Raw genomic sequence first — 27980 nt, forward strand, 5'->3', positions numbered from 1 at the left:
GCCACCTCCTCTGGGGCTGGCCTCACCCAGCCAAGCGCAAGCCTCTTTTCAAGTAAGGAGAACTGTTTTCACACAGGGGAGCTCCAAAACCATTTATGGTTCCCAGATTGGTTACCTGCACAAGTTGCAGTGTCCACTCGCAGATCAAGAGTCTCAGGCCCAGCCAACACCAGTTGCCTTCAGCATCAGAGGACCCCCTCCATCTGAAGCCAGGCTACCCACCTGCAAGCACAATCAGTGCTCTTCCAAGGCCAGCCACAGTGTTCCAATGTCCCAGGCCAAGCACAGTGCCTGGGGGCTCCCAGTAATTTCCATGGCCCACAGGCAGGCCTCCTCTCCAGTCACCAGATCTACTTCCACCGTGAATTTCCCTGTGGGCTGAGTCCTCAAAACGCTCTGTTTTCTCAGCACTGTCAAGTCCACCACAGGGGCACCACCAGGAGCTATTTGGCGGTCTGTGACCTCCTCCGTAGTCTGGAGTCCCGCGCACTGCTTTGTGGCCCCTGCTAAAATCCAGATCCCAGGCGGCGATCCCCTCAGGATAAATCTGCTCTGAAGCCTCACCTCAGGCATACAAAGCCAGCCAGAACCAGGCGAACGCTGACCCCGTAATTGCGCATGCCATCATGGGCGTGGCCCTCTGGCTCAGCTGCAGTATGTGTTTAGCCATCCTGGCAGACTACGCCCCACCTATAGAAGTTTAAACGTTTTTCTTTGAACCTGTGGAGGTCTTTGGACAGAGATATGTGATTTGGCTTCTTGATTTTGTAGACTTTAAGTGGAGTAGTAGCAGGATCCTCCTTACCCAAGTTAGATGAAAGCTGGTATTTTAATTATCATTCAGATTAGCTGATTAAAAAAAACTCTTGTGTTGAAAATAAATCCATGTTCTTTTCTCTAGAAGTTAAAATGTCTCCTAGACAGTAGGGGTGAATGAACAGCTATTTATCTGATGGTTTACTATTGGTAGGAATTTGGCCATGGAGGCATTTAGACACAGGTAGCTCTTTGTAGAGTGGTGTATGTGCGTTAGGCATGTAGCTTTGTTTTAGTTCAGTTTTTTTTTCTTTTGAATTAGTCATTCACATGAGTAGTTGGATTTGGAACTAAAAGTGGTGCTTGGAAAACATCTGGACTAGTTGCCTCAGGTAAACGTTGGAGTAAATGTGGTAGATGATCCCAGCTGGACACTGTACATGATTGAACCTGTTCATTAAAGAATTTCTTTCATGTCAAATTAGGGTGCTAACCATTATACAAACTACTCCCAGCTGTAAAACAAAATTTCCAGCCATGAGAAACCTTAATAAGACAATGGATTGTGGGTGAGGTTACTATTTTGCCCTCCCCACCGCTGACCCACCTCATACCCTCCCTCCTTTTTCCCCTTCTCCAACCTAGTGTGGGGGACCCAGAGATGCTCTAGACAGTGTGTTTGCTGAACATTTTGATGGTGGTCCCATTGTCCTAGGACCACCACACGATGACTAATGGGCAAAAATGTTTTGTTAAAGGAATGCCCCGCAAAGCAATATGGGTATTTTCCTGAGCAAATATTGTAGTATCTTGATTGTAATATCTTGATTGTAATGCTCAGAGCAGCCCCTAGAGGACACCACAATAAAAATAACCATATTTCTTACTAATGCTATGCAACCATATAGTCAGCCCCTAGAGAACATAACATGAAAACAGAATTGCAGAAAATAATGCAGTGCAACCATATATGTAGCCCCTAAAGAGCGTAGTGCCTAACATATTTTCAGGCCTACTGCAACACTATTGCATACAACGGCCTTAAAACACAAACTACTCCCAGCTGTAAAACAAACATTCTAGCCATGAGAGAGCTTAATAATCCACTGAATGGTGGGGGGTGTTAACATTTTGCCCAGCCCCAACCTAGGATGGAGACCCAGAGATGACGTAGGCAGAAAGAGCGCTGAATGGTTTGGTGGTGGTCCCACTGCCCTAGGACCACCAAAGGCTGAGTTATGGGCAAAAATGTTTTGGAAAAGAATAAAATGCCCAGCAAGGCATTATGGGGTGGGTTTCCCAAGTGCAGTGAATATTGTAGTATCTGCTCTCCCGCTGTGCCAGGAGAGCTGCTTTGAGGATTTCTGTGCTTATTTCTGTTTTAAATGCAGGAAGAAGCCACATACGGCCATACAGCGCCAAGCAACGAGGCAAAAGAAAAATATTGTGTGCAACACTAATGTATCTGGCCGATTGTGCAGTAATCCATGTAACAGGGTCAGTCTGCAAGGCATAACAAAGCAGTCTGAAGGCGGGACAAAGGGAAAGTGTTTGCCTACGAAATCAAGAGTTTTGAAAGGCAAGTCTAGGAACCAATGAAAGTGATGGGTGTGGTTGAGGTCCAGAGAGTAGATTACAACATGTCGAGGAGCAGCGCTTGCGCACTACTAAGCTGACCCTAAAAAGGGACTGATGTACTAATTTATTAGGGAATGTGGCAAAAATCGAGTCTTACCCAACTTGAAATGGTGCAGGAATTCTGCATCTAAAAGGAGAGAGGCACCATACACTAGAAATCATGAAAAAGGTGTGAGGTCTAGTCCATGGGATGTGGCACCTGCTTGCACTTAAACGTTGCAAAGGTGACATTCCTACATGCCATCTGCAGTTGCAGAGGATATAGAAGGAAACTTTTATTTGTACCCTCTGCTTAGAAATATTTTGGCTGGGAAAAACAACCTCATGAAGCCAATATCTGTACTTATTCGGTTTGCAAATACACTGGAGCAAATGCATCAAGGCTAACGTGCGTACATCTCTTTTAATACATAGACCACATCAGCATGTATGATGTCAGTAACATGGTAGCTGCAACATGTTCATCTGATTAAAGGAAGAAGAAACATCTTAATCAAAGTACTTTGCCCTGAGATTGCAGTTAATGTGAACGCTAAGAAAGAATGTATGGTCTAATTTATAAATCTTAAAAATATGAAAATGTGATAAAGCAAGAATACACGAGGGCGCAAGGTATAAACATGTATTCATATTGTCAGACTCATCTGGATATAGCAAAGTGAAAAAACAGTACCCAATGTTGACAAATAACAGGGCGATCTGAGATATGGCATTTCAAAGGGTATCAACTAATCCACATTTCAGCAAGACTGAACTACAAGAAATGCAGTATCCAGAATGGTTTGCATGAATATGGAGACTGGAGCAGGAGTTGCCTTACTAGTTGTTCAAGTGGCCTGTTTTTTTTGCTGTCATTGTGTATTTTTTTACACTTTGCTGTGTGTTAATGCTGCAGACTATGTGAGCAAACGTGTATTCCTCAAACTAATGCATTCTTGCTTTTTCATGTATTGTTTCCTTTGTTTTGTTGCTAGATAAATTTGATTGTATGTTCTTTCTTAGAATTCACACTCCTATACTACTTATTATGTGGCATTTTCCTCACCTGCTACCACGGACCTTTGCTCATTCATTTTCTCTTCTTTATGAGGTAAGCTTTACAGGGAGTGCAGAATTATTAGGCAAGTTGTATTTTTGAGGATTAATTTTATTATTGAACAACAACCATGTTCTCAATGAACCCAAAAAACTCATTAATATCAAAGCTGAATATTTTTGGAAGTAGTTTTTAGTTTGTTTTTAGTTTTAGCTATGTTAGGGGGATATCTGTGTGTGCAGGTGACTATTACTGTGCATAATTATTAGGCAACTTAACAAAAAAAAATATATACCCATTTCAATTATTTATTATTACCAGTGAAACCAATATAACATCTCAACATTCACAAATATACATTTCTGACATTCCAAAACAAAAACAAATCAGTGACCAATATAGCCACCTTTCTTTGCAAGGACACTCAAAAGCCTGCCATCCATGGATTCTGTCAGTGTTTTGATCTGTTCACCATCAACATTGCGTGCAGCAGCAACCACAGCCTCCCAGACACTGTTCAGAGAGGTGTACTGTTTTCCCTCCTTGTAAATCTCACATTTGATGATGGACCACAGGTTCTCAATGGGGTTCAGATCAGGTGAACAAGGAGGCCATGTCATTAGATTTCCTTCTTTTATACCCTTTCTTGCCAGCCACGCTGTGGAGTACTTGGACACGTGTGATGGAGCATTGTCCTGCATGAAAATCATGTTTTTCTTGAAGGATGCAGACTTCTTCCTGTACCACTGCTTGAAGAAGGTGTCTTCCAGGAACTGGCAGTAGGACTGGGAGTTGAGGTTGACTCCATCCTCAACCCGAAAAGGCCCCACAAGCTCATCTTTGATGATACCAGCCCAAACCAGTACTCCACCTCCACCTTGCTGGCGTCTGAGTCGGACTGGAGCTCTCTGCCCTTTACCAATCCAGCCACGGGCCCATCCATCTGGTCCATCAAGACTCACTCTCATTTCATCAGTCCATAAAACCTTAGATAAATCAGTCTTGAGATATTTATTGGCCCAGTCTTGACGTTTCAGCTTGTGTGTCTTGTTCAGTGGTGGTCGTCTTTCAGCCTTTCTTACCTTGGCCATGTCTCTGAGTATTGCACACCTTGTGCTTTTGGGCACTCCAGTGATGTTGCAGCTCTGAAATATGGCCAAACTGGTGGCAAGTGGCATCGTGGCAGCTGCACGCTTGACTTTTCTCAGTTCATGGGCAGTTATTTTGCGCCTTGGTTTTTCCACACGCTTCTTGTGACCCTGTTGACTATTTTGAATGAAACGCTTGATTGTTCGATGATCACGCTTCAGAAGCTTTGCAATTTTAAGAGTGCTGCATCCCTCTGCAAGATATCTCACTATTTTTGACTTTTCTGAGCCTGTCAAGTCCTTCTTTTGACCCATTTTGCCAAAGGAAAGGAAGTTGCCTAATAATTATGCACACCTGATATAGGGTGTTGATGTCATTAGACCACACCCCTTCTCATTACAGAGATGCACATCACCTAATATACTTAATTGGTAGTAGGCTTTCGAGCCTATACAGCTTGGAGTAAGACAACATGCATAAAGAGGATGATGTGGTCAAAATACTCATTTGCCTAATAATTCTGCACTCCCTGTAGTTGCTATGCTTAGCTCTGAACTTCCCACTACATGCTCCGGCTGGTTGGAAATCTTTTTTTTCCGTGTCGAGTTGTATTTTTTTCCTTTTTCTATAGACTTATGGTTACTTTTAGATACATGTTGAGTATATATTTTTACAATTAACCACGCTCTGTTATGTTTACCTCCTGTTAAAGAGACTGCTGTATTTATCACTTTATGGGTCAAAATGTAGACCTTACTGACCTTGGATTACATCATCCATATTGGCTGCTTATTAGAGGCCACAGATATAAACTTTTCTTAATTTAGTAGCAGACAATAGTATTTGTTGATCTTTTCGCCCTCATGCTACACTTGCACTGCACCACTTCACCTAGTTCACTTTGGAGCACATTATTGATTCATAGATATGTGAATTGTAAAACAATTCTCCTAACGTAAGTGCTTGTTGTGGACCTTGAGTATAAATTCATTTTAGGAGAGATTTTTGGAAAACATAATTAGAATGTATGTGAAGTAATTGTGCTTTTCGAGAAACCGCCATCTAAAATAAAGAAGTCCTGCTTTGATGCCTGCCGTTTTCATATTTCTAAAAAAAAACATACTAGCAGTGGTGTGTTATCCTTTTTCTTTAGACAATTCATTAAGTAGCTTACTAGTTATTGGTTTTTGCAGGAAACTCCAGGAGAAGATCGGAAGCATTTTTAACCTTGTCAGTAGAATGGAGCAAAGGGTAAAAAGTGCTTAGCGTCAGGGTGGTTTGCAGCTTTTTGCATTTGTAAACGTAGTAAGTTACTTTGTGGGACTGTAGTTGTACAACGTGGGGCTAACCAAAAATTACACACCATTGGCCAAAACTTGAATTTTTCGGCCTCACACCCGTTTCTCTGGTATGCAGTCACCAAATGTCATCTTAAAGAAGTGACTCAGCTTGCCTTTTACAGTGTCCTAAAACAAAACTGTTACTACTCCATCTTGTACTGCAGTATGAACTCTCCTGTTCATACTGCAATAAGTACATCTTTAATTTTGGGAGCTAGTTTCCCTTAAATGTATTGTTGCAATCACATGATATTTTTGAATTGCTTGATGCTTAATTTAGGGATAAACATTAGGTAGGGATTTCGAAATGGCAATGCGTCAAATAATGTGCCTGTTACAAAAATAAAACGTGTTTTGGATGTAAGCCATGAATAGTCTTGATGTGAGGCAATTAAATGAAACTTGTGGGCAGTACGTATAAAATGTCCTAGCTAACGTAGCAGAAATTTCCAATTCTAATAAGGACATGGAGGTGAGGATTTTGTTTATCTTTACTTCATTTTTTTACTTCCTGCAAGTGTTTAAGGAAAACCACCTTTCTCTTAACCCCACAGGAAAGAACTACAAATAAACTGCAGCCAATGAGCAGTCCACAAAATTTCCAAATATGCAACCCTTTCTCAGGCACTTCCTCTTTTTTTGAAGCAAGAAGAAAATAACATCCACATTATTTGCCTTTAGTAGATTTGTTACCTGAAGAAAAAAAAAGACAAAATCGGAACTGACTAAACCATCCAACAGGGATTGATTCACAATATATCCCTTCCTGAGATGTGACCAGAAAAAATCAACAATATGAACATAAGTGTTAATAGACTTCATATGTACCTGAAGGCAATAATAACCAAGTGCATTAAAACACCAAGAAGAATAAGACACTCACTATTAACTGGGTATGAGGGGAATCTTCATAATGTCGAGAAGGGAAGAAAAAACATGAAATAAAAGGAAAGGAATAATCCTCGCCTCTGTGTCCTTAATAGAGTTGAAACTTTCCATTATGTCAGCTAGGAAACATTAAATTGTGATGGATGCATCTACCTGTGAATTCCTCACCTTTTGAATACTTCCAGTGCACCAGCATTCAATGGAATTTTTTTCTTTCTAGCTCTCCACGTCGATGGGGGCGTCACAATGGATTGGCTCCGCACGTGACTCCTGTCTGACGTAGTCGGAGCCATAAGAAGTCCTCGCCATTGTGCTGATGTCAGTTCCCTTTTTTCCTCGCCTTTGCTGCGAACTGCTCAAGTCTCACCCCGAGCCCTCTCAGCTCCTCCTGTTTATAGGGGCAGTACTGGACACAACATTGAATCATGCCTTCTCTCCTCCTCCTCAGAGGATTCTGGACATTCAGGCTAGGATTCCGATGTTTCAAGACGGAGCAGTTGTTCAAGCCCTAAAGGCTCTTTACCTGCTCGGTCTGTTCGCTTTCTGTATTCTGTTGGTCACTCATGCAGGCTGGCACATGAGGGCTCTTCAGTGGTGCTTCCACAAGCAGTGGTTTCAACACAATGGAGATCTCCAGGGGGTCAGTAAAGATCTCCAGGAGCACTATGACGGGTCTAAATTGGTGGTATGTAGACAGAAACCTAACTAAAGGGAGACTGTTTTGCCTACCACCTCCTGTGACCAGTCATAACAGATGCTTCCACTCTGGGGTGGGGAACACACCTTGGAGATCTGGAGATCAAGGAACCTTGTTCTCTGGAAGAACAGATGTTTCATATTAATCTGTTGGATTTGTGGGCGATGCGTCTGCTCCTCAAGGCCTTCCTCACTTTCATTTGTGGTCAGTCGGATTAAGTCTTGACAGACAACACTACCGTGATGTGGTACATCAACAAATAGGGAGAAGTAGGATCGTGTGCTCTCTGCAGAGAGGCCCCGCGACTCTGGTTCTGGTCTCAGGACTATCGGATTTGCATAGTAGCAAAACATGCTACTATGGGTTCTAATTGTACGTGTAGACAATCTCAGCTGACATTTTTCAGTGTCAAGTTGCATCTTCATCCAGATATGGTTCTTCACGTCTTCCATTTATGAGGGACGCCTCAGATCTGTTTTCCACTTGCAAGAACACACACACTGCATCGGAAACTGGAAGCTGCAGAAAGACTGGCAAAGAGCATTGGGGGACGCTTGTCAGTTGGGCTGGAGCAACCAACTGCTTTCCCTGTTTCCTCACATACCCTTGATTCCTTAGGTGCTGAGGAAGATTCGCCAAAACCGGGCCCAAGTCATATTAATAGCCCAGATTGACCAAGAAGGATGTGGTGCACAGACCTCTTTCACCTCTCGCTGCGCCCTCTGCTCCATCTCCCTCACAGGGCAGATGACCCCTCGTTTCTACACCCCCACCTCCAGAGCCCGCACCTACATGCCTGGAGATTGAAAAAGGCAATCTGAATTCCTTTTCTCTTCCTCCAGAAGTGGTGGATGTTATATTATCTGCCAGGTGACACTCAACCAAAACTGTCTGTTGTAAATGGGCCAAGTTTGTGAGGTGTGAGGAGAGGCACATTGATCCTTCAAAGGCCCATTTGTCCACTGTTTTACGATTTGCTCACTCTTTGGCACGAGTTTGCCTAGTTGCAACACTGAAGGTTTTCTGTGTGCACTGTCAGCATTTATTTGTTTACCTTGTTTATTTGTGTACAGAAAGGGCTCAACTCTGGTAATGAACTGCATCATTTTCTGTAATGCTTACCTGTGCTTTTGAGTTTGATGTAACCGTGTGACTTTCTATGGACCTGTCCTTATATAAATTTGTTTGCAAATGTCTGTTCTTTTGACCTGTCTCTGATACTCCGGCATGCAATGCTGAATTTCTGTCTTTGTTTCACACCTTTGGCTATAAGTTCCAATTAGTTTATCTGTTCTGGTATGTTTCATTTAACACAACATGAGCCAGCCTGCCCTTTGGTATAACTATGGGGGCTACCTTGTGAGGTCTGTTGTCAATATTTGAATAATGTGAAGTCTTCTTATAAACCTGGGAATAGTGGAAAAAGTGTGGAGTCTGATTTGAAAGCCTTCATGTTTTGTGGACGTTTGCTGCAGTATGATTGCGGAATGTGATCCTTGCTTCTGGGATTGCTTTCTATGTGATTATTATCTTTTTGGTGACTTTCTTCCATTCAACTACTTTAGAAAGCGTGGTTTAAGTATCTTATAAATCCCACTAGAGACCCCTTAATTATGACTGTGGGGCGTGTTTATTGCTCCTGTGATTCTTTGATTATCTTAGCTTTACGATGATTTGTTTCCTCATGAAACTACTTCAAAGGGCGTGGTTTGAAAGTCTTGTGAGTCACGCTGCAGGCATTGTCTACACCACAACTCAGGGCATTCATGCCCTTTCCTCAATCAACATTCTTGTTGTCGAGAAGGGGTGTGTGACTTGTTTGGGATTTGAGATGCCAGCAAGACATGCACCTCCTTACTTGTACTGGTACAGGAGGGACTTGTTGCTTTCTCTACTCCCAACACAGGTGAGTGGTGTCGTATTCACATTACTGTGAAAGGGTAAAGCAGGATTTATTTTAGAGTGGCCTTTATCATAGATGCACTGGTTGAGTGAGATCAGGGTGCGAAGGGAAAGATTTGTGTTTTGAATTAATGGCAGCATTTGACCCTCTAGGGGTCTCTGTTAGCACCTGATCACAAGGGTGAGAGGCTTGTCTAGTTTGAGTGTAACAGATCTTCAAGGGGTATATGTGTCTTATCTAAATCGCTTGTGGATGTTGAGGGTATGGGGTCTCGGTGTTTTAGCTGCATATTATGCTCACTTACAAATTTTGTTTATTAAATGCCTTATCTAAGGCGCTTATGGACGTTGAGAATATGGGGTCGGGTTTTCTTTGGCTGTATATTATGCTCACAGCTATTTTCCCTCCCCTCCACCTTCTTTTACATTATATACTAGCTTGGTTGAATGACTGGAGTTTGGACTTTTGAGTTAAAACGGTCATGACTTTGTGGCAGAATGTTTGAATTGATAACATGTAGAGAGCTTGTAGTATAAGGTACTACTTGCATACAACGGAAAGTCAGGACTTGGGAATCACCTAAGTTTAAGCATGACACCCGGTGGGGAGCATTTATCTACGTTTAAGGGATATTTGGCCATTACTTGCACTAATGTCATTGGAGGTACGGATTGCTGTGGGTATGGGGACTTTATTGCACAACACCATCCTTACATATGGATATATCTGGGATAAAAAGTTACTTGAGAACAGGCATGGCCCCCATTGGGGAGTTTTCCTACATATATCAGGGATATCAGGATGGTTTTTGCACGGATGTTATGGGGGTTCCTCCCTTTTTTCCCATTACAATCCTTTTTATCTGGTCATAATGTGAGTTTTCTGTATTCATGTTGTGATGTTTGGTTTGACTGATGCTAGTTGAGGACTAAAGTTGGATAAGGACATATAAACATCTGTTATGAAGGAATGTTTCTGACCATACCAAATAAGAATGGGTTATGAGGCCCAATGCATGTTTGCCACATCTTCTCTTCTGTTTCTTTTTCAAGCTGCACTTTGCAACTGTTTCAAATATTTTAGTTGGTGATGACCTCTTTTATGGTTTTCTTTTCTATTTTTCTTATCTAATTTGTTTTGGTTGCAATGTGGGTATTATGAGATGTATAATGTTGTTGTTGCCCATGGATAGATTTTTTTTTTTTTTTTTTTTTTTTAATGCAGAATTAATGAAATCTTGAATGATGTCTTTATTGCACTTTTTTGTTCTTAGATTAATATGCAGTGGTTACGGCATATATCTCTGGTTTTATATATGTCTTTTGTATGTTTTCATCCCTGAGGAAGTCTTTGTTTATATGAAACGCATTGGCTGCACTTTTGTTTTTGGATGAAGAACTTGAATACAAGTCAGAATATATGAAAAGAATCAACTAGTCTTATTTTGGATGAAGTTTCCTGTGTTTATACGTTTGTTGTTGCTTTGCTGGTTTTGCTTTAAATGTCTCCAATGTGTTGCCAATGAGTAGCTGGCCATTAGAGGTGGGCAACTGAGTTCTGTTTACATGGTGGTAACTTCAGGTAGTGCAGCAATAAGTTTCTTGGCTGCTGTTTCTTGTTCAACTAACCCACTTTGACAATGCAGATTTGTACCACTTTGTGGTCTCAAGCTGTGGACCATAATCTTTGAGTGTCTTGTGAACGTCCCAGGATTCTCCATTTCTCCCGGTAATCCTCCAAGCCGTGAGAGGTAGACTGCCTTGGAGGACTAATGGGTGACTCTGACCTGTGGGATCCTGAAGAATATTGAGAGCTTGTGGAAGAGAGATTGGAAAATACCAAGAAAGTTCCAGAAGAACTGGAAACCACACTTTAGATCTCCACACATTTGCCAGCTGTCTACGAACTTGCGCTCCCAGCCTCACGACGAAGGGAGGGAACATAAGGCCATTTTCCTCTGACCAGCTCTGCAGGAAGACATTTGTCAGTGAAGCCCGTGGATCTGGCTCCCAGCTGATGTGCAGTGGGATCTGATGATCCAATTGAGAGTCAAACAGATCCATTGAGAAAAGACCCCAGCATTGATTTGAGCTGGGAAAAAACCTGAGGATCAAAATGTCAAACTCTTCCAGGCCACTCCTTCGAGCACCAATCCACTATCTCATTGGAGGCCCCTGGAAGGTACTCCGCCATGACTGATATATTGCTGGCCAGGCAATAATACCAAAATTGTTTGGCCAGATCTGCCAGGACTTTGGATCTGGAGCCACCCAGATGATTTATGTATTGATCTGCTGAAAAACTGTCCAACTTCACTGGAACACAGCAATTTTCCTTGTCTTTGGTTCAACATTGTACCACAAAAGACCCAGCCATGAGCTCCAGGCAATTGATGTGAAGGGTCTGCTTGTCTGCAGACCATTTTCTAACAGTTAAGGAGTTGCTGTATTGTGCTTCCGAACCGGATTCTCTGGCGCCGGAGTCCATGAGCAGGTCTGAAACTGAGCCAAATATGGTGCAGCCAATCCACACCTCCATGTGGGACAATCACCAAAGCATTTCGGTCTTCACTTTCTCCACCAGGGGAATTTGTTTGGAATACTGAAGTCCCCTGCGTAAATGGAAGGCTTTGGGCCGTTGCAAGGCCCAATAATGCATACAGCCCAAAAATAGTGCCTTAATAGAGTAGGATAGGAGCCCCACTATCCGAACCACTTGGGCAAGGAAGTCTATTGTTTGGACAGTGTCTTTCTCAATTCTCTGTGAATCTTTGCAATTGTGTGGGAGGGCAAACAGTCTTGTCCTCTGATTTGATGACAAAATCCAAAAAGGTGGTCTGTTTGGATTGCTTCAGCAGCAACTTCTTGGCATTGATGCGGAAACCTAGGCTCTCCAGGAGATGAATTGTGTATTGCAGTTGATCTCGCAACCAGACTAGGCACTGATCCATTAGGAGAAGGTAATTGAGGTAAATGATCAAGTGGTATCCCTGCGCCGTTAAGTGTTCCACCACTGGTTTCAGAACCTTGGTGAAGCACCAAGGGGTCAAAAACAAAGACAAGGGTCCAGAACTCGTAGAGTGGACCCCACCACTGGAACTGTAAACCAAAAAAACAAAAAAAAACTACGATGTGGTGGAAAAATTGGGATTGTCAAACATGCGTACCTGTGGTCTAGAAACAACATCCTGCTGTCTGAACGCACCAAGTCACGAAGGAGGTTGATTCCTTCCATTTTGAAATAGTGGTAGACTAACCAGTCATTGTGCTCCTTCAAGTTGATGACAGGTTGTTGTCTGCCATTCCCATTTGTCCACAGGAATCTCCGTGGGTTTAGAATTGGCGGGGTGATAGCCTCCTTTCTGAGCACGTCTGAACCTCCTAATACATTAAGGTAGCCTGCTCCTGTTTTAAAAAAAAAGAAAAAAAAGTGGGACATGGACAAGAGAGTTGGACCGGGGAACCATAGAACACTATTTGGAAACAGTGGACTGTTTAGAGAACCCAAGCGTCTGAGGCCATGAGGAAGGCGCGTCCGTGGAGAGAACGCCTCTGTTTAAATGAGATGCCCCTTCCCTGTGGATCAGAGAGATGCTCAACACATGTCTGTGACCGCACTCTGCCCTCTACGGGCAGCAAACCCTCACTGCATTCTTGCTGCCCTAAAAAAGCCACAATTGGAACGGTGAATGTGCTTCCGCGGCCTGCTACACAAGCGTTAACCTCAAATAAAACAATACCATAGGCTTAAACAGTAAGAAATAAGCGAATAATGTAGGCGCTTACTTTTTCTGTAAGCAGAAAAGAAAGATGAAGTGTCTGACGAAGGGGCTTCATAAATGGATGTTTTGTGGACTGTTCATTAGTTGCGTTTTTTTTTTGTAGTTCGTACCCCTGGGGTTATGGGAAAGGTGATTTTCTTTAAACAACTGCTGAAAGTAATAAAAATTAAGGAAAGTTGAGCATAATCCTCTCCTCTGGTCCCGACATAAAATCAGTATTCCATTGATCTTTACTCACTTTCCAAATAATTTATATAAAGGGATGATGTAGTCATTTTCTTTGAACACCTAACAACTCTTCCATTAGGTGATTTCACGTGGTCTTACTTTATTATTATTATTTTTTTTAACTTCAGGTCTGATGCTCATCACAGAGGTTCCACCCGAGAGTGTGAGAATGAGTCACAGGAGCCTGAAGAAGAAGAGGAGATCCTTGGTTCTGATGATGATGAGCAAGAAGATCCCAGTGATTATCGCAAAGGTGATTTTTCTCTTAATAACAAGAGAGTGAGAATGTCAAGCCATTTTAATTCTAATGGGCATCCCCTCAGGAACTAGAAGGATTACTTCATTCATAGCCTTGTTTCTGAATGCTAGCTTCCCTTTTCCCTTTACATCTGCTTAGCAAGTTGATGTCTTCGTCTGTAGTAGTTAAGGCAGGTTTTGTGCAGTGGTAGATGTAGCTCATAGAACACTTTTTTTTAAAGTATTTTATGTTTAGTATATTAGACATAGCACAGGGAAAAACCTGGTCCTGAAGTCTGAGCCCCCAGAGGTGGCTAGAGCATAGTCTGCCAGTATGTCCACAGCATCCAAGCTATCCAACATGTCTGCTCACCTTTCTGAACATCAAGAGTCGATCTCAAAATGATCTAGGTAGCTGCTTATGTATTTATGTTTATTGCATTTTTGCAAGCATTACGTTATGATTAATATCACAATAGAAAAGCAAGCAAACTTATTCCGGGTGATCTGTTATACACTGATCATCAAGTGCACAGCCATACGGTTCATACCATAATTTCAAGATATTCCCCCTGTCATTTTGGTAGGTTTTTACCAACTTTTTGTCTTCCTTGTAACCAGTTCCTACTTTTATGTCAAACCATTGTACTAACGCCAACAATGTTCTTCTTCGGTCGGCAGTGTGTCAGTCTCCTCACAGCCTTAAGTGGATTTAGCTCTAGACATTACCTTTGGTCTCGAAACCACCATCTCTTAGTTTCTTATGGTGATCCTTACACTTCCACCCCAGGATAGTCTGTAGCTCATGTTTTAGGAACATTTGCTTGTCCTTTAATACAATGGCCAGCTGATACACACCCTGCAGTTCAGTGATCTTGGTTGACCCAGCCTCTGAACAGGACACTGATGATGAAAACTTCAAAGGGATTTGTCTACAGTGAGCTATTTCTATGTCCTTATGGAGGCATTGGAAGTGCTATCCAGCGTGAGACTGACAAAGTTGCTAGAGAAAGCGAACCTGCATCCACTAGTAGTTGTCTAGGCTTCCCATTAAAACCTGTCTCCTCTGTAGAGGTGTAGGAATTGGGGTCATGTAAGATGACTGCAGTCAGTGTTTGGGGATCCTTTCGGAGAAAGTGTGCATGGTTGCACTGGAGAGATACATGTGCTTTATGTATGTTTCTTTTTTTAAGAGCTGCACTGGTGTGGCTTTTCTGTAGTAAGATGACCTGGGAATACAGGATGAACTATGTCAAGAATCAACCATACTACTTGAGTAAGATTTTGACTTTGATTTTAATTGGCAAAATCATATGTTATGTCAACACTGTATTCTACACTCCCTGTTTGTGTGAATTTGTCTTTACTTGAACATCTCTCTGCCGGGAACTTGAGGGGAAGTGCAATAAATTTAAAACCATTATTTCAATATGATGATGGTGAAGTGATTATTTAATGATAAAAAGTTTGTCTGGCAAACCTGATACTGGTATTGTGGGCTTGTTGTAACTTCAAAGATTTAATATAATGGTCTGCGTCTAGTAGAGAACTGAAACAACTTTAGAAGGTGTTCTGAAATTCAATTGATTGCTGTAATTACAATCATTGAATATGTGGTTCAAGTTAAAGCAGATATTGACCCACCGGTTGGGGATCATTACTGGATGACGACAAAATTACTGATGTTGCGAGAGAAGTTTATTGGTCTTTCTGAAACACTTCCATTTTGGAAGTACATGTGTGAGAGTGATCCCACTGGAACTGGCTCAAACTGATTACATCATGTAGTTGTTTTCTGTTTTATTGGATATGGCAAGTGTTAGTGCTGCGCAGGATTCTAGAGTAGGGAATATTGCAGTATTGGTAGTACTTTCGTTCACTGGCCTTCTCAGTCATTATCTAGGTATAAGTGCACTGTGGCTCTAGCAAGACTACCTTTGGAAGAATTTGAGCTAAGGCTGTCCTTTAGTAGCTCAGTATTTATGTAGGGGAAACATGGCTGGTATGATCTTAAGCCGCACAGATGATATTTGAATAACTTTCTGGACTTTAAATCTGCTATTTTGGCTGCTTGACTTGAGAAGGAGCCATGTAAAGTGCTGTCCTCGTTGACAACAAATAGTTATTTATGAGTCCAGAGTGAGAGCCTTCTGATGGCCTTTTCAGTTACAGTGACGCTTCTGAAAATGTCTAAACATTTCAGATTTCGAAAAGTGAATGACTAAAAAAATGAGCACAAAAAGCCCACCAAAAACAGGTCTGTCAGTGCATTATTTTGGACTGGGAAAACAGTTGCATTTTTTTTTTTTTTTACATCAGTTTGCATGACTACTGGGGAAGACGTTGCTGCACCATTGTACATTTATGCTAGAGCTGTACTGCAGTTTCGGTGTTTCTTATGCCAGTCAGTCACAGTTTATGGGCCAAAACAAACTATCACAGTAAAAAAAAAAAATCCAGTCTTGTCGACATCCGGACGTTAGTTCCATTTATCTGTATTTCTTAATATATTTCTAGATGCTGGATGAAACCCACAAAAGCAATTGCATTCTAGGTTGCAATGTGTGAATGCTTTGGATTCTGATATTCATTGCAACAGTGATCTGAGTATCCTTACTTGTTTTTATTGTTGGGTATTCAGCTGGTGGCGTTCAGAACATTTTGCTGGGATTGCTGTTTATTTCCTTTTGCTAGCTATAAGTGGCTGTCATACCAGGCAACATGTTTGCAGGTGAAGATTACATAAAATTGGTTCTTTGAAGGTTTCCTTTCCCAGGATAAATTGAACATACATTTAATTCATCAAAAAATATAATACATTGTTCTCGCTAGAAGGAGAGAAAGGATACAGAAAGAGGGTCCTAAAATTTAGGAGCAAAAAACCTCACACATCCAGAAGTATGTCATGCTTCATCATCGGAAGTGCTCCTCGTCAGACCGGCACTGCAATGTCTGACGGGCACCACCCCAAATGGGGGGGCTCTTTGCTGGAGATCTTTTAAGTGATGATGCCACGACCCCAAGTGTAAGTATGAAAGAAAGGAGATAAGGGAACGGGGTTAAAATTGGCTCTCTAAACCTGTAGCGGGTAATCAATTTATTAGTCCAGATGAGGGATGGAGGCCAAGATTAAAAAGTAGTCACAAGAGTGAAACAGATAATGATCAATCACTCTATAACAAAAGAGAAGTAAGGGTGGGGAATTTCCAAGCCACTTCCAAGCTACTGAAAATTTCAGGCAATAGCAATCCACACATTTTACGATTAGGAGATACACATAGTCATTAGGTCCTGAAGAAGCGTCACTGGATCCGTATGGACCACAGAGACGCGAAACATGTTGACCCTTGATAGGGATGGCTTGGAAATTCCCCACCCTTACTTCAGTGTTATGGGGTATGACTCGGGCATAATACCCAAATAAAAAAGACCTTAATACCTTGTTGGTATTATTTTAATTATATCCTGGATAACTCCCAATTAAAAAGGAAACTTTTTGTGGCTTATCCTGAGATAATTTTACATTTAGATTTGGACCCGAGATTCCTGTCCAGTTAGATAATTTCTAAGAACTCCTTCAAGATAGCCCCACTTGAGATTGAGTACGCCCTGGTAGTATCATCTTACCAGGGTGGGATGAGTTAGATGACAGCTGTGCAGATGAGACACAAATACTCCTTAAAATGGAATGCCCTAAAGACGTAGGGAACTCCCAAATCTTCAATTGCCTCAGAGCCGTTAATCAGTGGATGACATGGAGCCATCTCAAAAAGAATGCTTCCAAAACAGAAATACTCCTATGTTGATTGAAAAAATTATGACCCACTCTGCGCCTGGCCTGATGATCTGGGACCACCTCCTAAAGTATCTAAGGACATTAGAAACCTTGGAATTACCATGGACTCCAAGTTACCAGTGAATGTCCAAGTGGACAAACTAGCAAGCTTCATTACCATGAAAACTCTGCAACTTATCTTCCCTGTAATGTTATTTATATGTTGACCACTGATGTCGTGTCACACCGCTTTTCTCCTGGCTTAGCTGCCTATTGTCACTTTAGTGGTCACTGGTTATAGGCCATTTTGTATTCGGTCTAGACTCCATTTTGTGTTCAGCTTAGCTTCACTGCCACATTAAAGTATTTTTCCGTGCAAAGATGTTATGCAATATGTTTTTCTACTTCTACGTGTTTTCCTTCTCACCGAAGAGCTAGGACTGGTACACGATATGTAGGAGGTAAGCATTCAGTACAATAAGACCGTAACAAGCTAGTGTTTATTATAGGCAAGAGAATGGTTTGACTTTGGGAGGTGTTCCTTGGGAAGGTGGCCAGCTCCCGACGCATTCCTTGCAAGGTTTACCTAAACTAGCCAGCATTTTTTTTATATTTCCACCTGAGAGGGTGGGTCTTCTAGAAGGCTCTTTCCATGGTTGTTTAAGCTATAAAAAGGTGGCTCTGCTCAGTAGCGATGAATTCCGAGACCTCGGTCAGGATTGGATGTCAATTGCCTGACATTTTTCCTGTGAGAGTGAGGATCTCTTTCTCGCAGTTGAACGGGGTCATCTTCTATATATCAATAATACGTGTTTATATCCTTGGATGTATATATTTGCTGTTTATAGGTTGAAAATTCTTTATATGTGGTCTCAAGTTCTTGTTGCACATTTTGAAAGTACACTTTTTACTATTCAAACCTTCCTTCACGAACCTTGCAAAACGCAATAATAAATGTCGTCTTCAGATTAAGAAGTGCATTCCAGAGAATCTTTTCGACTCCTTTTAGTGTGTATATCTTGGCTCAGTCAAAAGTAAAGCAAAATACTTTGGCGTAATTCGGCAAGGGAAGAGTTTGTAGGCCAGATGTGTACATTTAAAAGTTAAAATATGTTTAATAGGAAGACTAAAACATCTGCTTCTCAAAACGTGTGTGAAAAGAATGTTTTTCAAATTCCTGGATGGTGCTGTGCACCTTATGATGAGTTAGCTAGTCCTTATGATGAGTTAGCTAGTGAATTTTCACATTCAGCTGGTTTGTCAGAAAGCTGGGACAAATGTTTGAACGAAGCGGAACCAGCTGATGTTTTGTCACGCTTAAGGAAAGTACCGGTTGAAGGGAATGATCTTTCAGTTCTTGGCAGACGAGGGTGGATACTTTTGTTTGCCTACAGAAAAATGCATGGTAAATATAAACAGTTAGAAAAGGTAAGTGAGCAGCTGGAAAAGCAGCTTGTGGAGCCAAAGAATAGTGTTAGTATGTTGTCTTGCCAAAATAAATTATTACAAGATAAGGCAGACATGTATCAAACCATTGCAGAACGAGATGTGATCAAAATAGCTCAACACAGATATCGTAAACGTATAGGAAGGATAAATCAGAAAAAGGCTCATTTAGTTATAGCTAATGCTGGTTTGAATTGGTGCCCAGATTCGTTGTGGATGGATAGTGTTTGGACAGGCAGTGAGTTGTCAAACTCTAGTGGCGAGGAGAGTGAAAAAGGTGGGGAACAGGGGAATCTACATGAACACAATGTGGTACATGCGCAACCTAATTTTAGACGAAAACTGCAACACTCACCACAAGATCCAGCAGGAGTTGCATTACAGGCTTTAGAGGATTACACTCAGCAAGAAGTAAATTACATTATGGATCGTTTTAAACAGAGAACGGGGGAGTCCCTACATGCTTGGGTTGTGAGGCTGTTTGAAACTGGTACTTTCGGTGTTATGTTAGATATTGGGGACTCGCAAGTTCTGTACTCTAAGTTCTGATCCACTAATACAGGAACAGTTCAGGGGTTTTCAAGGAAACCACCAGACTACTTTGTTACAACTAGTGGTTGAGGGATGTAATTTGAAATACCCCACTGATGCAGAGCGGCCTCCTAATGAGAAACCATGGTATACATTATGTGATGCAATGCAGAGACTTAAGGAAGAGGCAATGAAATCTGCTATTTTCCTTGGCACCGCACACCAATTGTTAGATGGACAGCTTACAAAATAAGTCGCCTTGCTCCACCTGCCCATAAGCAAGTAAGTATGACCTTATTAATCAACCAGACAGGGCAGGCTTTGAAAGATGTAATAGAAGCAGTCAGAGAGTTAGGTGAATTAGGAATTTGGGATAAACCTGAGAGATCTTTGAGGTCTGAGGGTCGCACAGATGACAACCGAGTGTCCAGAATAGACATGTTCACGGCGCTACTAAAAGATGGTGTCAAAAAAGAACAGATTGATGGGATAGATACCAAAAGCTTGTGGGAAATGTACTGTAAAAGGGGCTTGAATCGAAAAGAAGGCAGTTGAAAGATAAGCAAACAAGATAACAAGTGTGAAACACAGAGTCAGTCACAGATATCAAGGAAAGGAAAGGAAAGGGAGAAAAATATTTCATCACAAGAGAGTGAGGAAAACTTGGACAGTGACTGGTTAACTTCTGAAAACAGAGACAGGGGTGAGCCTGCTTGCAAATATGAAAGCATATATCCAGATCTCACAAAAGTTGACAAGTTTAAATCAGACTAGGAAACTGGCCAAGCTCCGGTACAACGTTGGGCTCGTCGAGATAACAGACCACATGTTGATTTAGAAATTCACTGGCAACACAAAAATTTGCAAAACGTCCGAGCCTTGGTTGACACCGGAGCGGCCTCTTTGATTTATGGGAACCCTAAGAAGTTTAACGGACCGTATTACACCATCACAGGCTTGGAGGAAGGCAGACCCCCGCTGTACAAACCACAATACAAATGAAAATAAGGAGAACAGCAAAAATATATTATACTGTGCTGATTGTGCCTCTTTTAGAATACATAATTGGAATTTACATTTTGAAAGGAATGACTCTGTATTTGGATGATGGTTGCTATCAGTTTGGAATAAAAAGATACATTTCAGTGGCTGCCATGAAAGTGGGTCATTTTAAAAATTCCCCCAGTGAAGGTGCCCTTGGCAACTAAGGTAATTAATTTGAAACAGTAACGCATTCCTGGAGGGCATGATGAAATAAGTGAAACCACAAAAGACATGCTTGAGGCTGGTGTAATAGCTCCAACTACTACTGAATGGAACAATCCTCTATGGCCTGATCGCAAACCTGACGGGCGGTACAGAATGACTATTGATTACCACAAACTGAATAAATATACACTTCCTTTGACAGCCGCGGTCCCAGACACCATCACTCTGATTGAACAAATATAGAAACAAGCAGGTACATGGTATGCTACTATCGCTTGTCGTAGTAGGACTGTTGCTCTGGGAAAGACTGCTGGTTTAAGGATGACCGTATTTATGTTTGTAGGTGACTATGCCTATCCTACAACAAGTTGCAACTGTAATTCCAACCCTACCTCACCAAAACCCAAACAGTTAAAGGTGATTTGTGGCAGCCTTTACGCATGGACTCAAAAGTATTACATCTCAGGGAGATGATTAGGATAATAAACAGTGCAAGAGATAGAATTGTAAAGACAAGAGTCATGATTATGAAGGCCCCCACCATCTTGCAATAACATGGAAAGACAGAGTGTATATGTCCTAAGACCCTATCATAATAGGCCTAACCTTCTACCTAGAGGAGAGCTGGGTATTTTAAACCTAATCTGCCAATGCCATGTCCCTGGAAAGAGCCCCCAACCCTTGTTACCTTAGGATGTGGTCTTGTGCTCAGACTCCGTAGAAACACGAAGTCCGGGTCAGCGTCAAGGCGACGTGCAGCATCGATAGCAGCGATGGTATCTGGCTGGAATCCCTCTGATTATATGTCTAAAGTGTGATGCATTTATACAGATCTACTTGGACCCCTGACGTAGGTTGTTCCCAAATAATAGATAACACAGCATGCTTGGGACGGTAATTAATATAAACAATTCCCTCAAAAGTGTGAAGAGGGAAAGTACCTAATGTGAACACCTACAGTTTTTGTCTTTGTCGCTTTATTTGACACCTTAGCGCGGTGGCACTGATAACATAAAGCTAAACAAATGGCCTAACTATAAACAAGGTAGCCATCTTGGAAGAATGAATTAAATAAAAGGGCTAAGACAGAGCAAACTAAGTTGGTTAAAAGTCACTAGGTGACGGGGGCACAAGTCTGCAAGCCAAAGGCTAAGCTAACTCCTGTTATCCCATTAAAACAAACTAGGATTCACTACATGATATTGCCAAATGCGTTTTTTCTCAATACCATTGGCTTCGGAATGCCAAGAGCAATTTTCATTTTCCCATGTGGCAGACAATTTAAGATGTTATCTTTACCCTTGGGGTGCTTACATAGTCCCACTATCTGTCACTGGCTGGTGGCAGAGCACCTGGATGAAGTTTCTGTCATTCCGGGTGTGCAACTGACCCATTACATTGATGATGTGATGATTCAGGGAGAGACAGAAGGACAGGTGCAGGTTCAGTTGGAGAGAATGGTGGAACTCTTGCAGAGTAAGGGGTGGATGATTAACACAGAGAAGACACAAGGACCATCTTAAAATTTGAAGTTTTTAGGCATTCAGTGGAATCAGGAACACAGAGAGGTGTTGTCACAAGCAAAGCACTGAATTGATTACATTGCCCACTACCGATTAGTCCCGGGTGTTAATACGCCTGCACCGTAGTGGACACTTATTCTGGATACTTGATTGCTATCCCTTGCAAACGTGGTACTCAGCACAATACTATCAGAAATCTGGACTTGTTAATGTTATACTTTGGAGTACCACTCCAGATCCAGAGTGACAATGGGTCATACTTTAAAGGCAAATTGGTACAGGACTACTGTTCTCAGCACAATATTGAGTGGATATATCATATTCCTTATTATCAACAGCCCTCAGAACTGATTAAGAAAATGAATTGTTTACTAAAAGCTCAATTGTGAAAATTATCTGATGGAACTTTGAAAAACTGGAGAGAGCATTTAAATGAAGCCCTCCAGATTCTGAACTATAGATCAATAACAAATGCTGAAACCGCTTTGATGCAAATGTTAACTCCAGCTTTGCAAATACAACCACATGTGGCCACCAATACCATCACATACTGGGAAATAAAACGTGGAGCGTTAGCTCCTTACATAGCGACACCTGAATCTGCAGGTCTTGATTTACATGCTTTACAAGCTTACAGACTAAAACCTCGAGACATAGCTTTGTGTGAAACAGGTGTTGGAATACAGATTCCCCCAGAGCATTTTGGATTCATTGCTCCCAGATCTGTGTTGGCCCGTAAAGGTATTCAGGTTTTAGGGAGAGTGATTGTGGAGAAGTTGACTTATTCATTCAAATTGGAGACAGAATTGCCCAACTTGTCATAATTCCAGTGTATGGAGGATTGGTAAGGAAGGGGACATACCCAGCCCTTCTTACTGTACGTGGGAAGGGAGGCTTCGGTTCCACTGATAAAAACCCTGGTGCTGAAGTGTTGATTGAATCCCCAAATGGCCCTCCAGAACCTGCAGACTTTATAGCAAAGGGCCCCAACAATGTCCTGTTGATCATGAAACCAGGAAAGAAAAAAATGGGAACATATTCCAGCTGATAAATGTTATTACCTCCCGTCCGTCCCTCGCCTTCCTTAACTGATGAGGCTCCTTTGCCTCACCTAGACCCCTCCCCTCTCTTTTTAAAAGAGCTCCCCGTCCCCACCCATTCCTGTTTTCTTTAGTCTCCTTACCTGGTGAGACTTAACTCTTCTCTCCTCCTTGGCGTGGCTGAGGGGGGCTCTCTCCTGCAGCGCTGGTCGTGGGGCCTCTGGTGTCGTCTTTCCATCACTCTGCAACCAGCTTGTTAGAGGCGTGCGGGGGGCTGCTCCTCTGTGGTTTTCCAGCAATATCGTCTGATGCTGTCGGACAGCTCTGCGGTGGCTGGGGTTGAGCTTCCGGGTTGCAGATGTCACGGAGCACTTCGGTCGCCCGGCAGCCTGTTCCTGCAGGTTTTGGGGTTGGGCTCGCTTTTTTTTTTTTTTTTTAAAGGTTTTCATTGATTATCCTGATTTGGGGGGGTGGGTAGGAGGGAGGCGATTGAGGAGTCATTATGTGATTGGTGCTTAGAAAGGCCGTTTTTGGCCTTTTAAAGCCCGGGAAGGTGTTTTTTTTTTTATTCAGTTTGCTGTCATCATGTCGAAGAAGGGTGCAAAATGTAGAAGAGTAATTTCTTCTTAATCTTCCGAGGATGAGGGGGTTCCGGTGCTGTTTCAGTCTACCAGAGTGGAAAGGACTGATATGGCTGGTTCTGCTCCTCTTAAGTCTTGTAAGGAAGTTCAGGACATGATGAGGTGGCAGTTTCCAGGGCTCTCCAGGCTGGGGCTGTTTGTACAGGTCGTCCTTCTGTTGCTACCACCTCCATGGAAGCTGCTGGTTCCTCTTCTTCTGAGGGGGATGGTCCTTCTACGTCTTCTGGGTGCAAATATGTGTCTTGTGAGGAAATGTGGAGTATTCTGGCTCACGTCTGGGACAATTTGGGTTGTCCTGCTTTTCAACCTACGGGGAGGATTCTATCCTATTTCCTCAATATGTGACTCCTTCTTGGTTTGCTATTCCTTTTGTGGGGCCTGTTAAGGACATGGTTTTCAGGGAATGGAAGGAGGTGGACAAAGCCCAGGTTCCTCGTTTTCTGCAAAAACTGTATTTCCTGGAAGGAGAGGCTGCTCTACCTCCTGTGTGTTTAGATTCCATGCTGGTTACCTTGATTAGTAAAACAGCAGTCAATCCAGAAGACTGTACTTTTTCTGATGCCACCGATCGGAAGGTGGACTCTGGTTTGAAGAGGGCCTTTTCTTCTTGAAATTTGACTCTTCGGGCTGGTATTTGTTCGGCTTATTCTGTGCAGTCGTTGGTTCAGGACTTTGACTAACTTGCAGTGGCTGTGTAGGATAGGTTGGAGTGTTCTGAATTACAGTCTGTGATGGAACAACAGACCCGTTTATTGGCTGATTTTTCCTAGGATATTATCTGCTCTTTGGCTATGGCTTCTGGGGCAGTGATTGGGGCACGCTGGTCTCTTTGGTTGCGTCAGTGGAAGGCTGATCCTGGGGAGAAAGTGGCTCTTCTAAGACTTCCATTTGAGGGTCAGACTCTTTTTGGGGATCAATTGCCTGCAATGATCTCTAAGGCCTTTAAGGACCGCAAGCATACATTACCTTATAAAGGAAGCTCCACATCTAGGAAAGGGTGGAATAAGCAATCCAGGTCCTCTCCAAATCCAAAGTTTTATCCTCAATCCTCATCTTCCAGGAAGCGTAGGTTTCAGCCTACGTTTTCTCCTAAGAGGTCTGTTCCTTCTGCAAAAGGGGCTGCTAAGAACGAGTCCTGACAATCAAGGTGTTGGAGCATGGCCAGTGGGAGGAAGACTGAGACATTTTCTTTATGAATGGAGAAAGGATGTCACTGATCAGTGGGTCCTGAACATTGTAGAAAATGGATGCTCCATAGAGTTCGATCTTGTTCCTCCAGACACTGGGGTTCATCCGACTCCTTTACCTGTGGAAGAAGGCAGGCGGGAGGCTTTGGTTGAGGGAGTCCAGTCCTTGCTGTCAACGGGGCCATTTGCAGGGTTCCCGTGGAAGAAAAGGGAAAGGAGACTTATTCTGTTCTCTTCCTTGTTCCAAAGCTGACAGGGGGTTTCCTTCCTGTTTTGAATCTAAAATGGGTGAATTCTTGGGTCAAGACTGTGCACTTCAGATGTTGTCCATTCAGGATATTCTTCCTCTCATTTTGCCAGGGGATTTTTTTAGATCTCTGGATCTTCAGGATGCTTACCTCCATGTGCCTGTCACAGTGACTTCTCAAAGGTTTCTGTGCTTTGCAATAGGTCCAGACCATTTTCAGTTTTGTGTTCTTCCCTTTGGCCTGAAATCCGCTCCCAGGGTCTTCACAAAAGTGCTGGCTCCTCTTGTGGCGCTTCTGCATGGGGAAGGGATGACTCTACCATCCTTACCTGGACGATCTTTTGATTCAGGCTCCAGGGAAAGATCTAATGTGGTTTATTTTAAAAAAGGGTCTTGGGGGTCCTACAGGGTCAGTTTCTTAATCAATTGGGGGAAATCAGATTTGGTGCCTTCCCAGGACCTGGTATTTATCGGGGCTCGATTTCTGACTGTGGGGTTTGGTGACTGTGTCAGACAGGACATGGATGGGTCTTCAGGCTCAGGTGATGGCTGTACTGTCTCAAGTGGCTCCCAGGGCGCTTCAGTGGTTACGGCTGGAGGGTCACTTGGCTTCAGTGATCTTCTTGGTTCCTTGGCCGAGGTTTCATCCTGGTCTGGTGAACTGGTTGCTATCCCGATGGTCTCCGGATCCTTGCACTCTGTGGACTCTTATTCCTGTGTCGCATTTCATTTGCAAGGAGTTGGTGGATGGTGCCGGCTCATCTACAGATTGGGGTTCCTTTGTCTCTGCCGATACATGTGGTGTTAACGACAGATGCCAGTCTCTTGGGATGGGGGACATGGCTGGGGTCGGGGCAGGTTCAGGGGTTTTGGTCCCTGAGAGAATCGGAGAGGTCCTCGAATTGGAAGGAGTGGACAGCGATCTGGCTGGCTTTGGTGCATTTTCAGACGCTCTTGCAAGGGGAGGCGGTGTTGGTGCAGATGGACAACTTGGTGGCCAAGTTCTATATCAACAGGCAGGGAGGGACCAGGTCCCGTTTACTGAATCTAGTTACTCTGGCGATTTTTGTGTGGGTCCAGCATTCGGTTCTGTCTCTTAGTGCCATGTACATTCAGGGGTCGGACAATGTTCTGGCAGATCAGTTGAGCAGGGTCATTCCTTCCTCCTGGGAGCTCTCCCTCCGGGTGCCTCTATTCTGTCACCTGGTTCGGAAATGGGGTCATCTGGTTGTGGACTTGTTTCTCTCTCTGGAAAACGCAAAGGGCAGTGGACGGTCTGACGTGTCCTTGGCTGCAGGGTCTTCTTTATGCGTTCCCTCCTTTTCAGTTGATTCGCTCCTTTCTTGTCAGGGTGTGGCAGGTGGGGGCTCAGGTGATTTTGATCGCTCCCCAGTGGCCGCGTGTGAATTGGTTTCATCTGCTTCAGCGGTTGACCTTCGGGATGCAGTGGGTTCTTCTTCTCCGTCCCTCTCCGCTGGTGTTTCCTGGTCTCTCCCGGGGATCCTTGCAGGGACTGCACTTGATGGCTTTGAGGTTGAACAGCGGGGTTTGACGGGGCTGGGGGTGCCTGGTCCTTTGGCTGTGACTTTGCAGGCTGCTAGGCATAAATCCACGTTGCATTCCTATGGACATCAGTGGAAGGTTTTTTCCTCATGGTGTTTGCGACAGCATATTGACCCTACGGTTGCTTCTCTGTTTGTGATCATGCAGTTTTTGCAGGATGGGGCGCGTATGGGGTTGTGGGTGGCTACGCTACATGTTCAGTGGTCAGCGATCCAAGCTTTTCGGAGTTCTTGGCGTAATCTGGAGGATGAAAGTCATTTGATGGCCAAATTTTTTCAGGGTCTGGTGAATTTATTTCCAAGACCAGTGCATTGTTTCCCTGGCTGGAATCTGCAGTTGATTTTGGATGTGTTTACCGACCCTCCTTTCGAACCTTTGGGGGGGACATTGATTTCGAACATCTGATGCTGAAAACTTGTTTTTTGTTGGCTATTATGTCTTCCAGGCATTTGGGGAGTTGGGTGCTTTATCCTGCTCTTTTCCTTTTTGCAAAGTTTTTCCTGACTGGGTTGTGCTGGTGGCTGTTCCCTCTTTTGTGCCTAAGGTTAATTCTGCTTTTCATGGTTGACAAAAGGTGATTCTTCCTGCGTTTTGTCCTGACCCTTCCTATGAGGAGAAGATCAGATTACATGCTTTGAATGTACGACGGGCCTTGATGTGCTATTTACAGGCAGTTACGGCATTCCGTAAGGGGGATTCTTTGTTTGTGAATTTTGGTCCTGCTAGGAAAGGGCAAAAGCCTTCTACTGCTTCCCTGAGTCGCTGGATCCGGTCAATGGTTCTGTTGGCCTACGATGTGAAAGGAGTGGTGCCTCCTGCTGGGATTCAGGGACGTTCTCCACGGGGTATGGCTGCTACTGTGGCTGAGTTGCAGGGCGCTTCGGTGGTGGAGATTTGTAGAGCCGCTACTTGGATGTTTCCGTCCACTGTATTGCTGAATTGGGGTGTTTGGAGGCAGTTTTGGGGCACAGGGTTTTGTCCTCTATGAAGCAATAGGGGTTTTTCTCTGTATATGACCTGGTTGTGATTAAATGTTTTTTTCTGCATTGCAACTCAGTTGTCTGTCTCCTGTTTTTCTTGCTATATCTCATTGGTTAAGGAAAGCGAGGGACGGACACAAAGTAATGAGTCCATTACTTACCCTTAATGGCATTACTCGTAGTCCTACTCCCTCCCTTTCCTTAGTTCCCTCCCTTTCCTTAGTTCCCTCCCTCTCTCCCTCACG

The 27980-nt window shown here is 43.1% G+C and overlaps 1 protein-coding gene across 2 annotated transcripts in view; it reads left to right on the forward strand.

The window, feature by feature from the left end:
* SRPK1 (SRSF protein kinase 1) overlaps window positions 1–27980 on the forward strand; it is a 516348-nt gene that overhangs the window by 119625 nt on the left and 368743 nt on the right. For both annotated transcript variants that reach the window (XM_069238761.1, XM_069238760.1), the window contains exon 3: window positions 13485–13609. In XM_069238761.1, coding sequence (XP_069094862.1) covers window positions 13485–13609 — 125 coding nt within the window. The remainder of the gene's footprint in view (window positions 1–13484; window positions 13610–27980) is intronic.

The sequence above is a fragment of the Pleurodeles waltl genome, chromosome 6, assembly GCF_031143425.1.
Source record: "Pleurodeles waltl isolate 20211129_DDA chromosome 6, aPleWal1.hap1.20221129, whole genome shotgun sequence".
In the NCBI taxonomy this organism is placed as follows: Eukaryota; Metazoa; Chordata; class Amphibia; order Caudata; family Salamandridae; genus Pleurodeles; species Pleurodeles waltl.